The 19,341-nt window shown below is 46.0% G+C and overlaps 1 protein-coding gene across 1 annotated transcript in view; it reads right to left on the minus strand.

Moving 5' to 3' along the window:
* Nucleotides 1-1,324: 1,324 nt before the first annotated feature.
* Nucleotides 1,325-19,341, minus strand: part of RTN4RL1 (reticulon 4 receptor like 1) — a 64,199-nt gene continuing 46,182 nt past the window's right edge. The window contains exon 2 of the mRNA XM_034752917.1: nt 1,325-4,379. Within this exon, the coding sequence (XP_034608808.1) occupies nt 3,016-4,379 (1,364 nt within the window). The 3' untranslated portion in view covers nt 1,325-3,015. The remainder of the gene's footprint in view (nt 4,380-19,341) is intronic.

A 19,341-nucleotide genomic window follows, 5' to 3' on the forward strand; every position in this document is an offset into this window, starting at 1 on the left:
ACAGAGGCAGACAGTAATAAAGGGAGGGTGGGAGAATCCCACAAGCCATAATGGACAAAGTGTTTTTTCCTATCTAGTGATTTTTTTTAATGTCTTAGTTTTGTTTTTTGAACAGCATCCTTGATTGCCAGGAGTCAGATCACTTGGTTGACAAAGGATGTAATACACGATGGAGTTGCCTTTTAGAGGCAACATGTACATCTTAGAGGAAAAGGATACTAAAAATACAAGTATGATTTGGGGCCAGGCATAGTCTGTTCTAATATAATTCATCTCAGAATCCTTGGTGCCTGCTGCACCCAAATCATTTATAAATCATTAGCATTTCCTGTGCTGACATTTCTCTTCTATATTATAGGAGTTACATGGAGACTTAAAAAAAAATTAATAAAGTGCTTCTCTTCTTCATTCTCCCACTGAGAGCTTTGATTTCCAGAGTATGAAATGAAATAACCAACATAACAACATTTTGAGACTTCTAAGGGACAGTGCCAGACACATTCAGCTGCTATTGGTTATAGAGTGTAGGACGTGAGGGAGCTATTTCAGATCACAGATTATTTGTTTTGGCTGCATTGGACATCCCTTTAGTGGAGGTTTAGAGCCATGTAGACAGAAAAGTTTGCATAGGAGCTGAAACAGAGAGGACTAGATGAGTAATCTATTCTTCCCTCTTTCTGGGACTGTTCCTGTCATTACCCAGGAACTTTGTTCTGAAAAATACATGCTCAAGCTCCCTCCCTCTTTGAAAGGCATCCCAGCTCCTGTGCCTCTTCAAGTTTGTGAGGCAAGCAGGAGACTCTGCACTTGTTTCGTATCTCTAGATGCCTCACTTCAGGACTGAATGGTGAATCCTTGAAACTACATAGACATTTTTTGCCCCCAGAACAATTTGATTAAGGGGTTTCTCTTTCCAGTTCCAGGGACTTCTATGAACATCTCTACCCAACAGGGGCCTGCTATATTTAATAGGAAGTTCTCACTACTAAAGTTTAAATAGCCCTCTTCCCACCCCCCCTGCACTGGCACCAAACATCTCAGGTGGAGGGCAGGCTGATCATAAGAGGGTACCCTGCAGTAAGATGCCCCCAGAAGGATAGATATGGAACATGAGTTATCCCTAGTAGGCTAATTATTTGGAGAACAGGAATTTTCCTGAGGTTTCAGTGAGTCAGCGCATCCTTGCTCAACCAGTTGGTTACATGCTAGAAAATGAGCCGTTTCCTTAGCACTGTTGTCTGGCTCCAAACATCAGCTACAGGCCAGACGTGTCACTGCAGCTGGAGTATTGTTAGGAAATGAAAAACAGGCTTTGCTTGTCCAAGATAATTTTATTTCCCTCTTTTCATTAACTTCGGTGTTTTTCTTCTCACATATCCACTCTGACAGGGAACTAATGTGTACTGTTTGTGTTACATCTAGACATCATCTCTGGTCAATAACACTACCATCTCCACCATACACCAGCCTGAACAAGACCAGAACACACGACCCCCTTCCCCAGCACTCCAGCTTCAGGATTACTGCCAGTGGGTCAGGATAGAGGTTAGATGGGCAGGCAGACCTGCTTCTTCTACCCCTCCCTTCCACAACTCCCTTTGTATGGCTGCCTTATACATTTTTTTCTATCATGGATGAAAGTCCTGGGCACTCTGTTCCTTACAGGCGCTTATCAGATTCCCAGTTAATCGTTTGCAGCCCCTTTCTGAGTCTCCCATGAGATCTTCCACTTCCCAGGCTGTCAGGACTATCCCTGGAGTCCCTGCACTACTCCACCACTTGAGTGAAAACCTTAGACCAGCTATAAAGGTCCTCACACGGCTAACACTGTTGGGAACTGCTTCTTGCTCTTGCTAGAAACGTCTGCCCTGGCTTCACGATGCTATCTAGGAGACAGAGCTCTATAGCTGTGAATGTTTGGTCTGAACACTTCTAATTAATCCCTTTCTTCCTGGCATGTGACAGGTTAGAAATTAGGTCATAAGAGTGAGTTTTGGCTCTTCAGATATTGACTTTGTTACATCGCATACAAAAAATCCCCCAAAATCTAGTGCTCTAAGTTGCTAAGAACATTGGTCCACTGTGGTTCCCCCGGCACTCGCTGAGCCTGATGGATGGCTACCCGGCATCTGTAGGCACTGCTGCCAATTGTTTTCTAGAGAAAACCATATACTGTTCTTCTGCTATAAATTCAACAATACAATCCTTACATCTGAAGATATAGTTTCCATATAGTTTATAAACATTATAAGACATACATATGGATAATTGAGGGGAAGGGAACCTGTGCATTTGTTTATTTTATATGTGAACACAGTTACAAAAAACGCACCTTCTGTAGGAATCTCATTTCGTTTAAGTTTTAATATCCACCTCTAATCAGTCTTTCCTTTGGTAGTTGGCTACTCCTAGCCTAGCAGGCAAGCCCTGTTCTGCTGTGTGCCTGAGATATACAGGGATTTGAGATTGTCTTCTAAGAGGATTCTGGCCAGCTTTGGCCTGTGGGATTTGGAGCCAAAAGGGCTAAAATGTGGGAGAACCAATGTCCTTATTATACATTTTGTAAGTGTCTTTGCACACCGTTTCAGATAGATGGTGTAGGCTTAATTGGTGATCATTTTTACAGCAATTATGTTCCCTTCAGTAATCACAGAGTCTTTCAGAGCTCTCTCAAATTAACAGGATTTCACATAGAGCACAGCTACTGTCCATGTTTGTCCAGTTGTTATTAATGAAGGCTTAGCTCCTTTTTCGTTATGTTGGCTTTTCTGTAGGTGCTCAGTTGGGGCTGTTTGTGACAAGCATGTGATAATGCCTTTAATCCACTCCTGCTGTGCGCATTCTGTACAGTTCATGTTTATAATCCACTCGTCCATGTATGGAGACCATCAAAAGCCTAAACAACATTCTTTCCTTCACAAGGCCAAATCCTCCATGTACGAAAAAAGAAGAAGAAAAGAAACTCTGGTCCTTTGTAGATTGGTGGCAGTACAGACACTATCAGTCACAGCCAGCTCAGCGTATTATGACCACTAAAACCATTATAAAAACTAGACGAGAGGCCCTGATCACCGAGCTCCCAGCTGCCTGCTGTACTCCACTGGGGGGTCTGATGGGTGTCCGCCGGGTGCACTTACCCTTCCGCTTGGGTGGTGCTGTAGGCATCATGCCAAAGCTGAATTTGTGCTGGTAGTCAGGCACATAGTCCTGAGCCTCATGAATGCTTTTCCGTGGCCCCAGAGACACTGGCTTAGAGGTTCGGTTGCGGCTTTTGTGGCTGGTGCAGTTCTTGCTGGGCTTTCTGTAACCTGGACGTGAACCGGGAGGTGCTGCTGGTTGACTGCTGTGTAAACTGTGCTCGACCCCTCTCTCTTTACCCTTCTCCTTGGAGGAGTGGTGTGGGTGGTGGTCTTTGGAGGCTCCTCTGTCTGCTGTGGAGAAAGTGTGTGTTTTGATCTGATGGAGGGACTCAGACCCAGAACAGTTCCTGTAATCCTCTGCTTTTAGCACCTTTAAGTCCTTGCCATGCATCTGCTCAGGAGACTCACAGATCACACTGGAACTTGAACCTCTGAATCTGCGCAACCAATCCCAGAGTGACCTGGATTTGCAGTCACAGCTCCAAGGGTTGCCATTCAGCCTGAGAAACTCCAGGGCTCCCAAGTGGGCGAGGCATTCCCCCTGGAGCTCAGAGAGGCTGTTATTGAACAGAAAAAGGGTGGTCAATCTTCGGAGATCGTGAAAAGCACGTCTGTGGACCCACTGGAGTTGATTTTGATGGATGAGTAACCTATCCAAGTTTATTAGTCCCCTAAATGTGTTCTGATGAAGGCTCCACAGCTTGTTTCCATGGAGAAAAAGATGGCTGAGGTTGACCAGGTCAACAAAAATATCATCCTGAAGGAACTCTATGTGGTTATCTTGAAGATAAAGATATTGTAGATTGTGGAGGCCACCAAATATCCCACTGGGTAAAGAGCTCAACCCACATTTGTACAGGTACAAGGCATGGAGCTTCACCAGCCCTTGGAAGGTCTCAGCTGCTAAAGCCCTTAAATAGCGATTATCCCCCAAATCCAGCTCTTCTAGATTAACAAACCCATCAAAGGTGTCTGGGTCTATGAAGGTGATGTTGTTGGAATAGATCCACAAGGTGACCATGGATGGACTAAAGTGACCTCGCAGAAGCAATGTGATCTGATTGTTCTGGAGGAAAATCCTCTCGCTGTTTTCTGGTATCCCCTCTGGAATTGATGCAAAGTTGTGGGCTTGGCAGCTGACAGTCATAGGTGATGGGTAACATACACAGTCAATGGGGCAGCAAGCAGTGAAGTGAATCTCAAGTCCCAACAGCATCAGGAGCAGCTCCACAGAACCCCCTGTTCAAAAAGGGAGAGAACAAGGTCAGTTGAATTACGATGTCTTGTAAATCATTCAAAACCACCTGCCTAGTAATTATAGCCATGAGGATTATTCCTAGTGAAAAATGTATCCAATTAACTCAACCACTTTTTCTGTCCATAAATTATCCACAAACAGATTGTGATGAGTAGGTTAGTTACTTGTAGTTATCCAAATTTATTTCAGCCTATGGGGTGTTTGCCAACTGTTTGCTTTGATTATTCCCTGGTTGTTGTTTGTGGTGTATGAATGGCCACCTTAATCACATGGTGTTGTGGCTGCCCTCTGATTGGTCAACTGAAACTGTATAAATAGGGTAAACACTTGCAGTGCAAAGAGCGAGTTCCCTGCTTTGTGTCAAAACCAGGGCTGGCTCCGCTTTTTTGCCACCCCAAGCGGCAAAGAAAAAAAGAAAAACCCGATTGAGCTGCCGCCGAAGAGGAGGAGAGGGAGTGAAGGACCCGCCGCCGAATTGCTGCAGAAGACCCGGACGTGCCGCCCCAATACCGGACAGAGTGCCACCCCTTTCTATTGGCCGCCCCGGGCACCTGCTTCCTTCTCTGGTTCCTGGAGCCGGCCCTGGTCAAAACACCGTGTTCACCTGAAGAGCAATCATTCAGAATGTTCACATGCTTAAAGCCCTCGTGTAAGTTTGTGGCAAAGCAAACAGAAAGGGTAGCAAGTGTGACAAAAGTGCTCACAAATAACTGTTCACACTTCATCCAACTCTTCTAGTCCTAATGAGAGACAGTGTTTGAGCCCCCGTCAGTTACACCAAGGGGAATGAGGGATTTCCCCAAATCAGGCTGCTTTGCACACACGAGGCATCTGATTTACAGAACCACTGAGTGTTTGCATCTCCCACTGATTCAGCTGGAATTTGGGTGCTCAGCACCTTTAGAAACAAGCCCTAAATCTCTTGACAGGAAAGGACACTCTAATTAGAATGGTCCTTTTTTTACTGAGTTGTAACACTCAAGGTCTTTTAAACAGCAACATACAGCTTTAAAGAACAAGAGACTCACAGGAAATATGATTTTATCAGCAGTCAGTGGAGAAGGTGCTGAGTTGAAAACTATATTTGGAAGTAGGTGCTCAAACATATTTAAATAGATCTCCTGTGGTGTAACATATTACAACTTCTGCTACCACACAAAGTACTTCTGATCAGGGCTTTATTACAGCAGAGAATAAAGGACAAAAAAAAAAAGAGGAGCAGTAACTATCATTCCCTGTGGTCAGCCATTGTATTGCCAGCTTCACCATCCTGTGCATTTCCTTCTCACACGCCTATCTTCCTGCTTTCTTTCAGGCCATTCCCTCAAACTCATTGCACCAGGCTCTCATTTCTCATTCAAATTCCACTTCTGTTACATCCACAAACGCTCACCCAGGTCTGATGCATTCTGCACTGGACATAACAGGAAACGGGCATCAGATTAGAGTAACATACATCTGCAAGTGCCACCTGTCAACTAAACCCTGGCATATCAGATGGATTATAATATTCCTAAAAAGACGAAGGAGAAGTTCACCAGTATTGGTGCCAGGCTATCACAAGACGTCCTGGGTCATTCTGGGCCATCTGGGCTTTTTTGAGCCCCTTTTCCAGGACTCCAAGATGAATCTAGGGTTCAGTATTTAGACCACATGTCAGGAAGAGAGTAGAAACTTCCCTGTTTTTGATTCTGTTGCTTTAAAAGTGTAATTCTGCAGTTGGCTTCTCGTGTAGTGTAGTGTGAGATATCACTACATAGCTAATTGTGAGTGACCTGTCCATCTGGTTCCATTCTTTGAATGCAAAGTTGTCATATTTTTAGAATGATTGCACCACAAAGACTGTCAATAAATCACCAGCAAAGGGCACTTGTATCTGAAAGTGCTGTTAATAAAAATTAGTGTGACTTAAAGTAGTTTGGCCAAACAGTCAGATTCCTGTATAACGAGGGTAGCAGAACTTCTGTCAAGTCATGCCCTTCAGAAGTTACAGGTTTGCATTTGCAGATGTGGGTGGTTTCCCATTTTTGCACCAGTGCCAGAGAAGGGCCTTGTGTCAGGAATACCTAATACATAAAAATGTTATGATTATTGATGTTTGTTATTTGAAGCATTTTTGGAGTCACTAACATGACATCTGGCTTTGCTGTTCTGTGGGTTTGATTTCAAGAGGGAGAGGATTCTGGCCCCTTTAGACCTAATCATTGTAAGTCTCCTCACACTGACCGTGACCTCTTAGTGGTCCTTGCCCATCAAGGAACCATCTCCACAATCAGCAGTGGCAGCTGTGGCCTCAAAAACACTGATACCCAAAAGTGCCAGTCACCAAGTCCTTCCCATTCCCAACTGTGAACATGTAAGAAAAACAACCCTTTGCACGTGGTTATAAAAATAGGGTCGAGCACTTTTCATCCATGGATCAAAAAGCACTTTACATGGGTGTGTCAGTATCATTAATCCCATTTTACAGATAGGGAAGCTAAAGTACAGAGATTGATACTTGTTAGCAAAATCTCCCCAGGCACTGATCACTGGGATGTTCACAGGGATGAAGCTGTTATTACAAATGCCTAAACAGAAGGGTCTGAATCACTAAACCGTCTCCCACTTCTGAGCAGCATAGAAGAAGTGTGCGCAATGCCCACCACCAACAGTTTAACATACTGTTCCATGACACATTCGTCACCATGATAACAGGATAGCTGATGAGAATGTGTCGGCTGGTAGAAGTCTTATGATTTGGGTGATTTATATGTACATGGTGCTAATGACACAGGCCACTGTTATCAACACACAGTGACAAAGGACACATTGGGCCTGCTTCTTCCCTGCTCTGCACAGAGCGGCTGTGAAACACCACTAATGCCACATGGCAGTTTCACACTCACTCTGCACAGGGTGAATGACTGCACAAGCTGCAGGGCATGGGAGAATCAGGCCCTTCCTTGTAATTAACAAACACGTGAGTTCATGTTGTCTGACATTACTATCTGAAGGCGAAATTTGTGTCTCGGGCTAAAATGGAAGGTGGTTATGATACAGATTATTGTTGATGTGTTTCCAGTTCAGCTTCCCAGGAATACAATGGTGAAATTGCCACAGCGAGGAGTTTGTTCTGATATCCAAGCGTGAAGGGAATTGTGTGAAGTTGGCAATGGACACAGAATAAATGCCAACATAAATGGATATTTTGGGTGAGGGGATTGGTAAAGCAGAAGAAACTAGGCAACTCTCTAGTGATACCACACAATACTCTAGCCAACTTTTGCTCATAACATTTGCTGATTATCTACCACTTTGAATGTCATGTTGAGTGATAGTCTCAGTTTTGGTCAGTTTGAGGATTCTCTCTCATATACAAATCCAGAGGTGTGGATGGCTCAATACCACTGGAGCTGAAATTTAGAACAGAAGTCACTGTTAGGCCCTTAGTCTTATCAATATTGCCAGACTGGGGTGACCGGCAGTATGAATCTGTTTGTATCATGTAATCCTGAGCGTTTTAGTCCTTGAGTTTGAAGGGGCATAGCTCACCAAAACTGAGCCCCCCATCCTTCCAAGAGCTTCTGTTTGGAAACCAGGGGTCCTTGCTGGGGAACTGTGCGCCCAGCCTGCTGTCCTCATTAGAGAGCCAGAAATTGATTAATGTGCTGAAAAATCTTCTATTCTCTCCAGCACAAAGCTTTTAGTTTCATCCAGCCAAGGCTGGAGGCAGTTGGAGTGTCTTTGGTAGATGTGTCAGAACTGACCAGGGAGGGAGAGTTTCAAAAGCTGAACAGAAAAATGCTGGTGGGAGCCTTTTAATTAATTGCTTTAAGAAGATGCAGCACTGTTGACATTGGTAAAGATGCCAAGGATCCTGTTAGCGCTTCACACTCCTGTTGTTACACATGGGTAAGGCATTGTTTCCTCCTCCCCCTCCCTTCCTGGGGCCATTCTGCACTCACTTGGTTTTCACTGTGTTCTTACTGACTGGCGTGAATTCACTGGGCTGGCCGAATTATTTCCCATGTAGCATCTTTCTAATTGGGCATTAATTAGGCATTAGTTAATGCCTGCTTGAAATAATTTATCTCTGGACGTGTCCAGCTTGCAATGTTACTTATATCAGCATTATACTCATTATTAGACTAACATCATTATAAATGTTCTTCATTACCTGCTAGTTTCCAACATATCAGCCTTGTTATTGGAAGTGAAAATCACTCCTCCTGAATGCATTATTAATGAATAAGGACTTTCTTTATGCAGCCCTGGATTATTGTTATACACTATTACATGGTTAGTGTTACCTTAACCAGTGCTGGAGCTGAAGCGCTCAGAAGGATTTGGGTTCTAGGGGACAGAGTCTGTGCACTTATCCAGACAAAATAGATCTTTTCCTTCCTGTCCATTTTAGGGCAGATTGTCCCTGTGGTGGCACCAGCATGGAGATAGAGGGGAGGCTGCATAGGGAAAAAGGAAAATCCCCCACCTCACCCCGAGGCCACCCCCACCTTTGCTATAGGTTCTCATTTGGGCTAAATGTCTAGAATCTGGATCTGGGACTGGTGAATCTAGGTGTACACCTTTTGTCGGTAGCAGGGCCAATGCTTAGGGCTCAAATGGGCGGAAGAGTGCTAATATGGATCAACGGCCATCGAGCCCCAGATGCCTGGTGGAGGACCCTCCTTGGACAATGGCAGGAGCCACATCGCCAAGTTAGCAGGCACTGCGGGGCAGATGCAGCATCCTTCAACCATCGAGCCTCGGCTCTCCATTGGGTAAAGATTGCGGCGTCCCAGAGCATGCATCCTGCTACTGCACACCGCAGGTTCCACGTCAAACTATTCTGCGTGGACAATCTAGGGCTGCCGGGGTCAGTGTCCCCCTGCGTTAGGGGGCTTTGTAGGAATCAGGTCTGCCTGCAGCATGCCCTTTGTGCTTGGGGTTGCTGTAAAAGGTAGCGGGAGCCAGTGCTGCACCAGGGCAGTGGGGGCTCCTCTGCCGAGGTTTCCTTGCACATGAAGTAGGATATTTTAACTCTTATTTCAGGAGCTGGGTAGCAATATATTGATTTGGGAATGTGAATTACTGTTGTTGGCCTGTCTCATGAACATAACCAAGTCCTGACATTGAGCTTAGGGGACAAGTTATTTAGGCTAGAAGAATGAATGCCGTTCTCCATTGATATGCAGTGCAGTTGTAGCTGTGTTGGTCCCAGGCTATTCGAGAGACAAGGTGAGGTAATATCCTCTTCAGCTTGGTGCAAACTCAAAAGCTGGTCTCTCACCAACAGGCGTTGGGCCAACAGACGATATTACCTCTCTCCGTTGGGACTATCTGCATGGCAGTTCTGCTTGACTCCCATTTTGATTTTTACTGCTGTAAAACCCCATGTAGAGCTACTTCATAATGTAAATAATAATATTTAATCAGAGCAGGATACAAGTGAGGGGAAAACACCTGGCTCCTGTTCACCATCAGAGTTATCAAGTAGGTAGAAACTTGACTATCACTCACTCCCAAGGCCAAATTCACACCTGGTGCAACTCCACAAACTGCCTGTAATGGAGCTGCCCCAGTAACACCCTGTTTCTATCAACCGAAGTTTTCTGCATCAAGTCCATGTGAGACGGAGGCACAAAGACGAGGCTAAAAACCCCAGGGGGCATTTACTTTGAACCTTGGGAACTAACTCAGAATGTCACATTTGCACACTGATAGATGGAAGTTGCTTTTTAGCAGGAAAAAACAATCTGTTACAGACTGTTACAATTCCATGTGCTATCTGAGAGGCAGCAAAGGGCAGTCTGAGCTGTAGTGGCGCCTTGTCTTTGGGAACAAGGAGTTACGTTTCAGATCAGCAGTAGGATGTTTCAGCAAGTCAGTATCTCAGAGCTGGGGTTATTGGCCCTATCTGTGCTGTGTAGAGGAGAAAACAAACAAACCTGTTCTACATTTCCCAGCACCCACCACTTTGTGTTTGGCCTCCACGGAGCAGCAGCAGGTGCCTCTGCGGGATGAGGGCAAAGGAACAGTCTTGCACCACACAACCCCCATTGCTCCAGGGGTAGGAGGCCTGAAGCTGCCGCAGGAAGGCCAGCGGCCTCCACTCATTCACTCCCTGCAGCCATCTGTTTTCAGCGCCTGGAGGCCGGAGCCAGTTCTGGGAGCGTGTGTTCTCTGTGTGGTGAGCCTGCTGCCGCTGCCATTCAGCCAGGGAGTGCCAGCCACCCATCCACCTTCATCATTTCCTGCAAACGGTGTCATAAATAACTGACAGATCCCAGCTGTTTAGAATTATGGTTTCTGATAGAGTGACAGCTGCTTCCAATCCCCCAGTAATCACTCCGGCAGTTCTGGAACATTTCAGGAACATAAAAATCATTGGAGATAATTTTGTTTTTGCCTAATTTGGTGAGGCAAGCTGTGATTTAATAGCTATTATGACCTCGAAGGCAGATGACGAGCTGGAAGGCTACTGTCTCCACACAGCTTTGGGGGCGGGGTGCCGGAGGGACCGTCAAAGCTATTCTGGGGGAAGGAGGGACAAGAGGAAACCCTTTTTACAAACTGCTCAAAACTGCGTGTTTCAGCACTGTTCTAACGTAGATCCCTTGTCCATTTACATGTGAGAATTCTCTTCCCAGAGGCAGTAGCCCACAAGGGGATGCAGAAGGAATGTCGCTGTGGAAAACGTTGGGAAGAAATGGTATAAAACAATGCATGATGTGGAACTACCTTCTACAGAAGTCAGGAGAAAACTGGGGTCATGACAACAGATGTAGCCTAGTAACCTCCAGGATCCCTCAGCAACACCCTATTCCATTCTGGTGACACCAAGAGTCTCCCTTCAGTGAGCTTTGATGCTGCTTCAGTAACACAATTAAATATATGGGAATAAAAAATACAACTCCCCAGATGTAACCAGCATAAGAGTGAATTGGTTCATAGGATCATTATCGCCTCTCTGCACACAAACATGCTTCCTTCTTCTTTAGTGTTGCTTCTGCCCTCCCACCCCCCTGAGTTCCTCTGGTCTAAATGAAATACCTCCCGTCCTGTGGTCCTGCAACACTGCAGCAGTCTCCTGTGCACCCAGAGTTCCTGAGCCTGTTTATTTGCTTGCTTGCTTGCTTGCAGCAGTGCCATGAATGCTTCTCCCTGCTGTAAGTGACAAGAGCTAAGCCTTCTGGGGTGCATGACTGTTAGTCCAGGCTGGCAGTACATGAAAAAGAAGCAGGTTCAGGAGCTCTGAGGACATTAGTGGTGGTTCTGGCAGGAGGCACCAACAGGAAAGAAATTCTACTGACCAGCAGGAGAGAGATTGACTTTGCTCGTGGGTATGGGGTAGCTCAGGCTGTATTGGGCAGATACCCCCACCGCCTATGTGTTACCTTTGGAAATAGCCTGCTTGGAGTTTACCTGAAGGTAAAACCCTTTCCTCTGCAAATCTTAATGTGAACAGACTCCTGTGGTCAGCAGTATGCCTGGGACATGTCATCTAGGCACAAGTTCCAGGGTCCTGTTTAAGTTCCAGAGTCCCCCTGCATATGGGGTGAAGGAGGCATTTACCTTACTCGCCCCTCCTCAAGGTCAAAGCCAAGGTCATTGGGAAGTTTTTGGAACTTGTACATTTCCTCTTATTGCAGTTTTAACCAGAGGCCTATAAATTTCTTAGTGTAATAATGCAAAAATCAATAGCTCTCTTTGGAACAATAGCTTTATCTTTCATTTCAGCAGGGCCCAATGCCTCCCCACAGACTCTGTCCCTCTGAATCAGACAAATTACTAACATGGGAGAGTGTGTGGGCTGTTTTCCCTCACAACATGTAGGGGCTTCTTAGTGATATGGGACTTCTTTATTTATTCCCAGTGCTGTAAAATTCCAGGGCAGTATAGGACAGGTTCCTCTGAAGGGAGCTGTCTTACGCTCACTCTCTTCTCTGACATTCAGACCAAACATGAATCCTTCAGGCTTTCTGTACCAGCAAAGGGGCTCCTAATAACTCAGGGATCCCAGAGTCTCCACTCTCTGAACAGGCTCCCTTTGAAAAAAGCACAGGTTGCATGTTACTGTGCCCCTCCAAGTAGCTTATTAGAGAAGTCGAGGAGAGGCTAGGCTGCACATTTAGCCCATGAAAATGCCTTTTTGCCCTCCCAGTTCAAACACCCTGAACATCAGTCTAACCGTTTCCAAATGAAATAGAAGTTATGTATTTGTATTGCAGTAACACGTAGAGACCAGAGCTCCACTGTGCTAGACGCGGTACAAACCAATAACCAGGAGGTGGTCCCTGCCCCAGTATTGCTTACAGTCTAAGTTTAAGATTAGAGACAGCAGCTGGATATGACAAACAGACAGTGGTACAAGTTATCAGTGAGGCAATTTCAATCAATGTGATAAGCCTCAGTCACAGCACAAGTGTAGCTGAAGCTTTTTCCTGACAGATTTCAGTGCCACTGTTCTCTGAATCCAGCGGAAATAAAATTTAGCATCCTCAGCATCCATAGCTAAAGCATTTGAGCACCTAGACGCTCATACACTTGAGCCCTTCTGGGCACTGCCGGGCCACTGCTGGGAGAAGGCGCACAGCTGTAATCCTGCTGGACGTTGGGAAGGTGCTAACACAAAGAGCCCGCTGCCTCTCGACACATGGACAAAAAGAACAAAATCTGCAGTTCTGGAGGTGGGTGGCCTAAATGTGTCTGGTATGTAAATTAAAGTGCAGTGTGCCTGGCACTGAATCTCCACATCTGGACAGGGAGGTCTGGTCTCACTCACTTGTTTATTTTCCATTGTTTGCTGTCACACTGGCTTGAAATATGCATTGAAAGGCAGGATTGTCTTTCACATCTTCCTGGATGTGTGATCCTCAGAAACAAATTAGCACCGATTCACTTCTATATAGAGTGCAGCCATCAGGGAATCGCTCCCAAATTCACAGCGAAAGAAAGCAATAATGCTTCCAGCGCACTAATCCACTTGACGAGCAGCTCCTGACCCCTCGCCTCATGCGGGGGCTCCATTAGGAATGACAAACTGCATTGAAAAATAATAAATAACTACAGGAATTGACAAGGTGGCTGGAGGTCCAAAGGATTTGTACCCGAATGTGGAACTCCCTGTTTAATTAGCGCTGCTCTCTGTCCGTCTGGCTCTGGCTTTCTCTCACTCACTCTCTGTTCAAGCTAAAGCAAATAGGAAAAAATAAGCCCAGTGGCAGCAGCGGCTTTGGGATTGGAAACTCAGATATGGAAACTTGTTTAATTTAAATACGTGGATCAGTACTAATGTAAGCGGAGAATGGAGGGAATGCAGACTATTTTTCTTCATGTAGTCTGCTCTCTTCATTTAACCCCATTTGGAATACACCTGCTACAAGGGTGCGCTTGTGAGAACAGAGAAACTGCTTCAGCCGATGCTGAGTACAGATAGTGCCTGTCCAGCTGGTTGGGTGAAGAATGGGACTGGGAGACAGATCTCCACCTCTGCCTCTGCTCGCTCCAGTGAACACCTTCCCCTGGAAGAGCGCAGGGGAGCCCACTGCAGCTCTCAGACTCATCCCATCAAGGGTATAGGCAGATGAAGGCCTGCCTTGTCTAATGCTGTTTGGACTCTCTTGGAACAAAACCATAGTGGGGGGATATGCAGGGTGTTTGGGGTTATAGACAGGCAGATCATTCCATCCTATGAGCTGGGGAGGACAAAGCTGCTTCCCCATCACTTGCCCCACTGTCTCTGGTGAGGATGGCATTACCAAGAGAATGCCCTGGGTCCTTCCCACACGCTGCCCTTGCCTCCATCTCCCTCTCCTTCAGGGTTAGGATTCCACATGAGAGCAGGGAGGTAGCTAGAAGGGAGGTGGTGAGCAATGCAGGGACCTGTGAGACTCAGACTGGGCTTGGTGACACCAGCATGAGTTGCAACCTGCTTTCAACCAGTTAAAGTAAAGCTCTTGATTCTTAGTGACTGGAGAGTCAAAGCAGAAGCCAATCCACAACTGGGACAGCATCCAACTAGCAGATTGAACCGTAATTCAAATATGCTTCTCAACCTCCTAAATTAAGAAGCTTTGTAAAGTGCAGAGAGCAGCTAGGAAGGTTTTCCTTAATGGCATGAGGGAGGGACGCACCCAGAGATATCGTCAACAGGAGACAATCCCAGCTTCAAGGGAAAACAAACATTCTGTAGTCAGCTACGCCTGGGCTTTTGGCAGGTCTGAGTTTGTCTTTACCTGAGCACAACTGCGTAAGAGGAATTGACAACAAATACATTGTCTTTCTCCAGCTAGCACCTGCAGAGCTGCCCAAATGCTGTGCAGACTCTAATGACACTTCGCACACCCCTGGGAGGGGGCAATTATTATCATCCCCATTTTACAGACAGGAGAAACTGAGGCACAGCAGACCTGTGACTCACCTAACGTCAAACAGGGAGTCTGTGGTAGAACCAAAAATAGATCCCAGGAGTCTGGACTCTGTCTACAGCTCTAAGCATGAGCGTACAAACCAGTGTTCAAGATGGTGACCTCCCAGCAGCTGGTGTTTGGGAGTCCTGGGCCATCAGTGCTAGGAGGGCTGAGGTGGCCCAACGTGTTCTGCCTTAAGAGGAGGCAGTGTCCTGGTGTTTAACAGCCCAACTACCCAGCTGAGGCCAGAACAGATGGGCCCCAGGAGGACCTGTGTACAGCCCTCAGCAGAAGAAAGTTCATCGCAATGCTAGGTTGAGAATGAAGTAAAGGGAAATGGCTGAGGAGGGGGAGATCCTCAGGTCCTCAAGGGGAGACTAGAAATTATGATCCCCTGCATGGGAGAGAAATATACTAAGAAGACAAGTGTAATTGATCATCTAGATCGTTTGTCTGTGTCTTATAGTGAAATCATCAGATACTTTGATTCTCTTTTATGCTGAAGTGACAAGCTCTTCCTCGCTATTCACAGAAATGCAAAGAAGTTTGTTCATAATAGCAATAATGATTTTTTTCTTTATAAAGCAACCATCCACAAAAGTCTCCCAGGCACTTGCAGTAAAGAGTCACAGATGAAATGACAAAAATCATCCAAGATGAACACAAGTCAGATCAGTATCAGGCACTGAATAAGCTAAGATGTGGAGAAAGCAGAGATTCCCCAACTCATTTCTTGGACCAGACACTAGCTGGGGCCTCCCAAATTTGTTCTGTTTGGTTAGAAACATTTTCAGAGTGGAGGAAAGTGTGGGGGCTGAGAGCTAAGCTCCAGTCTCCTGTGTGCAGGAGTCGCATACACTGCTGTGCTCCTTGCACGCTCAGCATAGGTACTGCCATCAGAGCTCAGATTCTAGTATTCCACCTCCGACTGGCAAATGCTTCAGAAAAGTGAACAAGTGTGGGATAACCTGCCCCCAAGTGAAGATTTTCCTAGTCCCATCTGTTAGTGAGTAACTCATGCTCTGAAGCAGGAGGGTTTTAGTCCTTATACAAGGGTTTTTAGCCTATCTAATATCATTAATAATGAGAGCATTATCTCTATAAATGTCTGATCCTGCAAAGGTCCTGACCTCAACAGTGTCTTGTGTCAGGGAGTTCCACAGGCTAATTATATGCTGGGTAAATTATGTATTTGTTTTTTCTGCCTTTCAGTTTTATTAAATATTCTTGTGTTAGTGTGATGCGAAGGCAAACAGGAGTGTACAGTCTACCTTCTACACAATTCAGCAGTGTCCAGCTCTATCTACAATGGGGGTGAAGGAGAGTGGTGTGTTGAGCATCAAAGCATCAATCTTGGTTACATCTTCCTTCCTCAGAAAGAGCTTGTGTCATTTAGAGAGAATCTGTCAAGCTGTTAGCTCAGTCTGGAATCCCAAGTCTCTCTCATCCAGCCCCTGAATGGATGGCACATTCCCCTCCACACACACACCCCACTCCTTTGGTCTCCTTTGAATGCTAGTGTATGATGCCATAACAGAGTGTGAAACATGAGCCCATCTGGTTAATGAGAAGGAACCAGCCCAGCACTGTATTACAGTTAGCAAATCCCTGGCAGAGAAGTGACAGTCTCAGACATCAGCAAAAGGCCAGGCTGCAGCAGAGGTATTTGTTCACTCCGAGAATTTTGTGTTAGAACTGTGACTACAGTGGGACTACTCCTGATCCTGACACGAGCTTTGGAGAAGGCGACAGGGGGTCCATCGGCATTGATATAGCACTTATCACACAGAATATAAGCACATGTATGAGGCCTCTGTATTGCATCAACTGCAAAGCAAAAGGAAGCCTCAGAAAAGTGTCATGTTACCAAACAAAGGGATGCTAACAGCTGTCCTGTGCTCTTTCTGTGACCTATCCAATAGGGATAATACTGCTCTAGCTCACAGGGCTGTTGTGAGGTTTAATTAACTAGTGTGAGCATGTAATGTGCTAGATGAGTGCTAAGCATCAATATGATTACTTGATGCTGTGAGAAGTGGGCACGAGGAGACATGATGCCTTGTAGATAAGGACCTGTGTATTGCACAGCAAGTGGGATGTAAGTTGTGTGCAAAGTCCCTGAATTCTGTGGTGGGGTAGAGATTCTGCAGCAGCTTTCGATAAATTAAAGAATGGAGGAGTGTCGTGAATTAAATACGAAAACGATTAACATAATCAGTACAGCAAAGAAATGCCTGTGTCAATATTAAATTCAGTGTATTTTTGTAGTGACTGATAGCTGCATCATAGCAGTAAGGAGAAGCTGGAGATTTGGCATCTGGGACTTTTGGCACCTGGGATCATGGGAGGCAGCTTGGAATAAGCACATTAGGAGACTGCTTCTGTTAAAATGATCAGCAGCAAAATGGTTAACAAGACTCAAATTTGTATTCGTGGCATTAGATTTCAGAATGAACGAACCATTAAGATAGATAGGGCACTTCATCCCTCTCAGAACTTTGGTTTCAGGCTGTCTGCAGACTCAAGCAGGCATCACAGCATCAGTTATACTCTATTCTCCACAGCCATGTGTACTTGACATTTCTTTTTTTTAAATGAAAGCATAGGTTATGGAGTACAGTTCTGAAGGGTGGGGATTTCCCAGCAAATTCTACAGACAAGGAATCTTGTAACACAGGGCCCTGCCTGTAGGCATTTAGGGCATGGTGCTGGGGTTCAACCCCAGGCAAATCTCCAGCTAGGTGCACGCAGGAATGAGTGATGGCTCATTCCTACCAGTACAGTATAGAGTGTCTGTCTTACCCTCCTCCCTCTGCATGAGTCCCAGAGCTCTCCTCTCACGCCAGTTGTACAATGGTGTATTTCCTCTGACTCCTGATTGAGCCTGGTGGAAGTTAGAGGAGAATCAAGCCACCACCTTCATACAGAGCTTTGGGAGGGCATCATGTACCAGGCAGCCTATTATCCAACGAGAATTGGCACTTCTGATTGCTACATTAGAACTTTCAGAATTTCCCACCTAATGCTTCTGTCTTGTGAGTGACTGTTATTATTCATCTCAGAAACTCGCTTTCTTCTAGCGCTGCACAAGGAACTATGGGACAGACGCACAGTGACACTGTGGCTACGTCTTCCCTGCCAAAAAGGGTGTTGTTAACCAGGATAGCTAGTGCACATTAGTTCACTCTGAAGTCCTAGTGGCACAAAGCACAGGTAGCTTTTACCAGGATGTAAGTAGCTGAGCTCAACTGCAGGTGGGAGGTGCAGTGTTGACCTTGTCTCCAGCGTGGGCTAGAGACCTGAGTAATGACCCAGGGTTCTGGGTGTCTTGTGTGGCCTGTGCTGCCGCAGCTTCACTGCCCTGGTACTTCAGCTAGTTAGCTTAATCCTAGTGGGAGTCCGTCTACATGAGCTACAGTCACATCCCGTGATTGCCCTGTGCACACATCCTGAGTCTCATTTCTACGACTCTGGCAACGCACTGAGGCTGTAAAGTGGATGTGTGACGTAAATGAGAATCAGCCTGTGTTAGAAAAACGAAAACGGCATTATCATTAAAACTGCTCCGCCTCCCTGCTTGCCTGTGCAGCTTCTGCCTATGACCTTCCCCAGCCCCCTCCTGTCTGGCTTCCTGCTGCCGTTCTAAAGATGCCCCACACACAGGCCTTGTCTCAGGTAGGAGTCAGGTTGCCCCTTTCTCCAGGGGGGCCTTTCCTGGGGGTGCCAACCTGTTCTTGAGTTTCTGAATCTGTCAGTCTCATGAGCTGCCTACTGCTTCGAAACCCCTGACCCGTGTTTAGGAGAACGGAAGGGTGTGTGGTTAAGTCTCAGGTCAAGCTATTAGGAGACCTGGGCTCTGTTCTCAGCTCTGTTTACAAGCTTCCTATGTGGCCCTGGGTAAATCACTTCTTTCTGGGTCTGTTTTCTCAGCTGTAAAATGGGGATAATGCCACTTCCCTATCTCACTGGGGCATTGAGGCTAAATTAATGAATGTCTGCAAATGGGGCGGAGGACCTGGGATTGTACCGCAGAGTGTTGTTATTGTTATTGATGGTCGGGCAGCTGCTGTGCTATGACACTGTTTATCGGGCTGCCCCGAATGGTCTCACTGATAACTAAGGCTCTCCTGTCTCTGTGGCACCCACCTGCTGTCTCTCGTTTCAGACTGTAAACTCTTTCGGGCAGGGATCATCTCTTTATGTGCTTATACAGCACTGAGTACAATGGGGCCTCAGTCCCTGACCTCAGTGGGAGTAGGACGGGCCCATAAACAAGGGCTTGCACTGAGAGAGACATCAGGGACCCAGATGGGTGATGGGGAAAATGACACTTTAGGCAGTTTTAACTGGGTAGAAAAGAGGGAGAAGGGGAACTCGCACAGTCTGGCATGCACTCCCCAAAGAGAAGAGAGCATTGCTCTGAATCAAAAGCAGAAGGTTAAGAAAAGCTGTAATATACTGGAGGGTCTGTACACAAATGAAGGGGGTGCTAGAAATGACTGTGACCTGGTGGGCACCTCCAAAGCCTGGACTGACGATTCTTATAGCT

The sequence above is a fragment of the Trachemys scripta genome, chromosome 18 (assembly GCF_013100865.1).
Source record: "Trachemys scripta elegans isolate TJP31775 chromosome 18, CAS_Tse_1.0, whole genome shotgun sequence".
NCBI classification, from domain to species: domain Eukaryota; kingdom Metazoa; phylum Chordata; order Testudines; family Emydidae; genus Trachemys; species Trachemys scripta.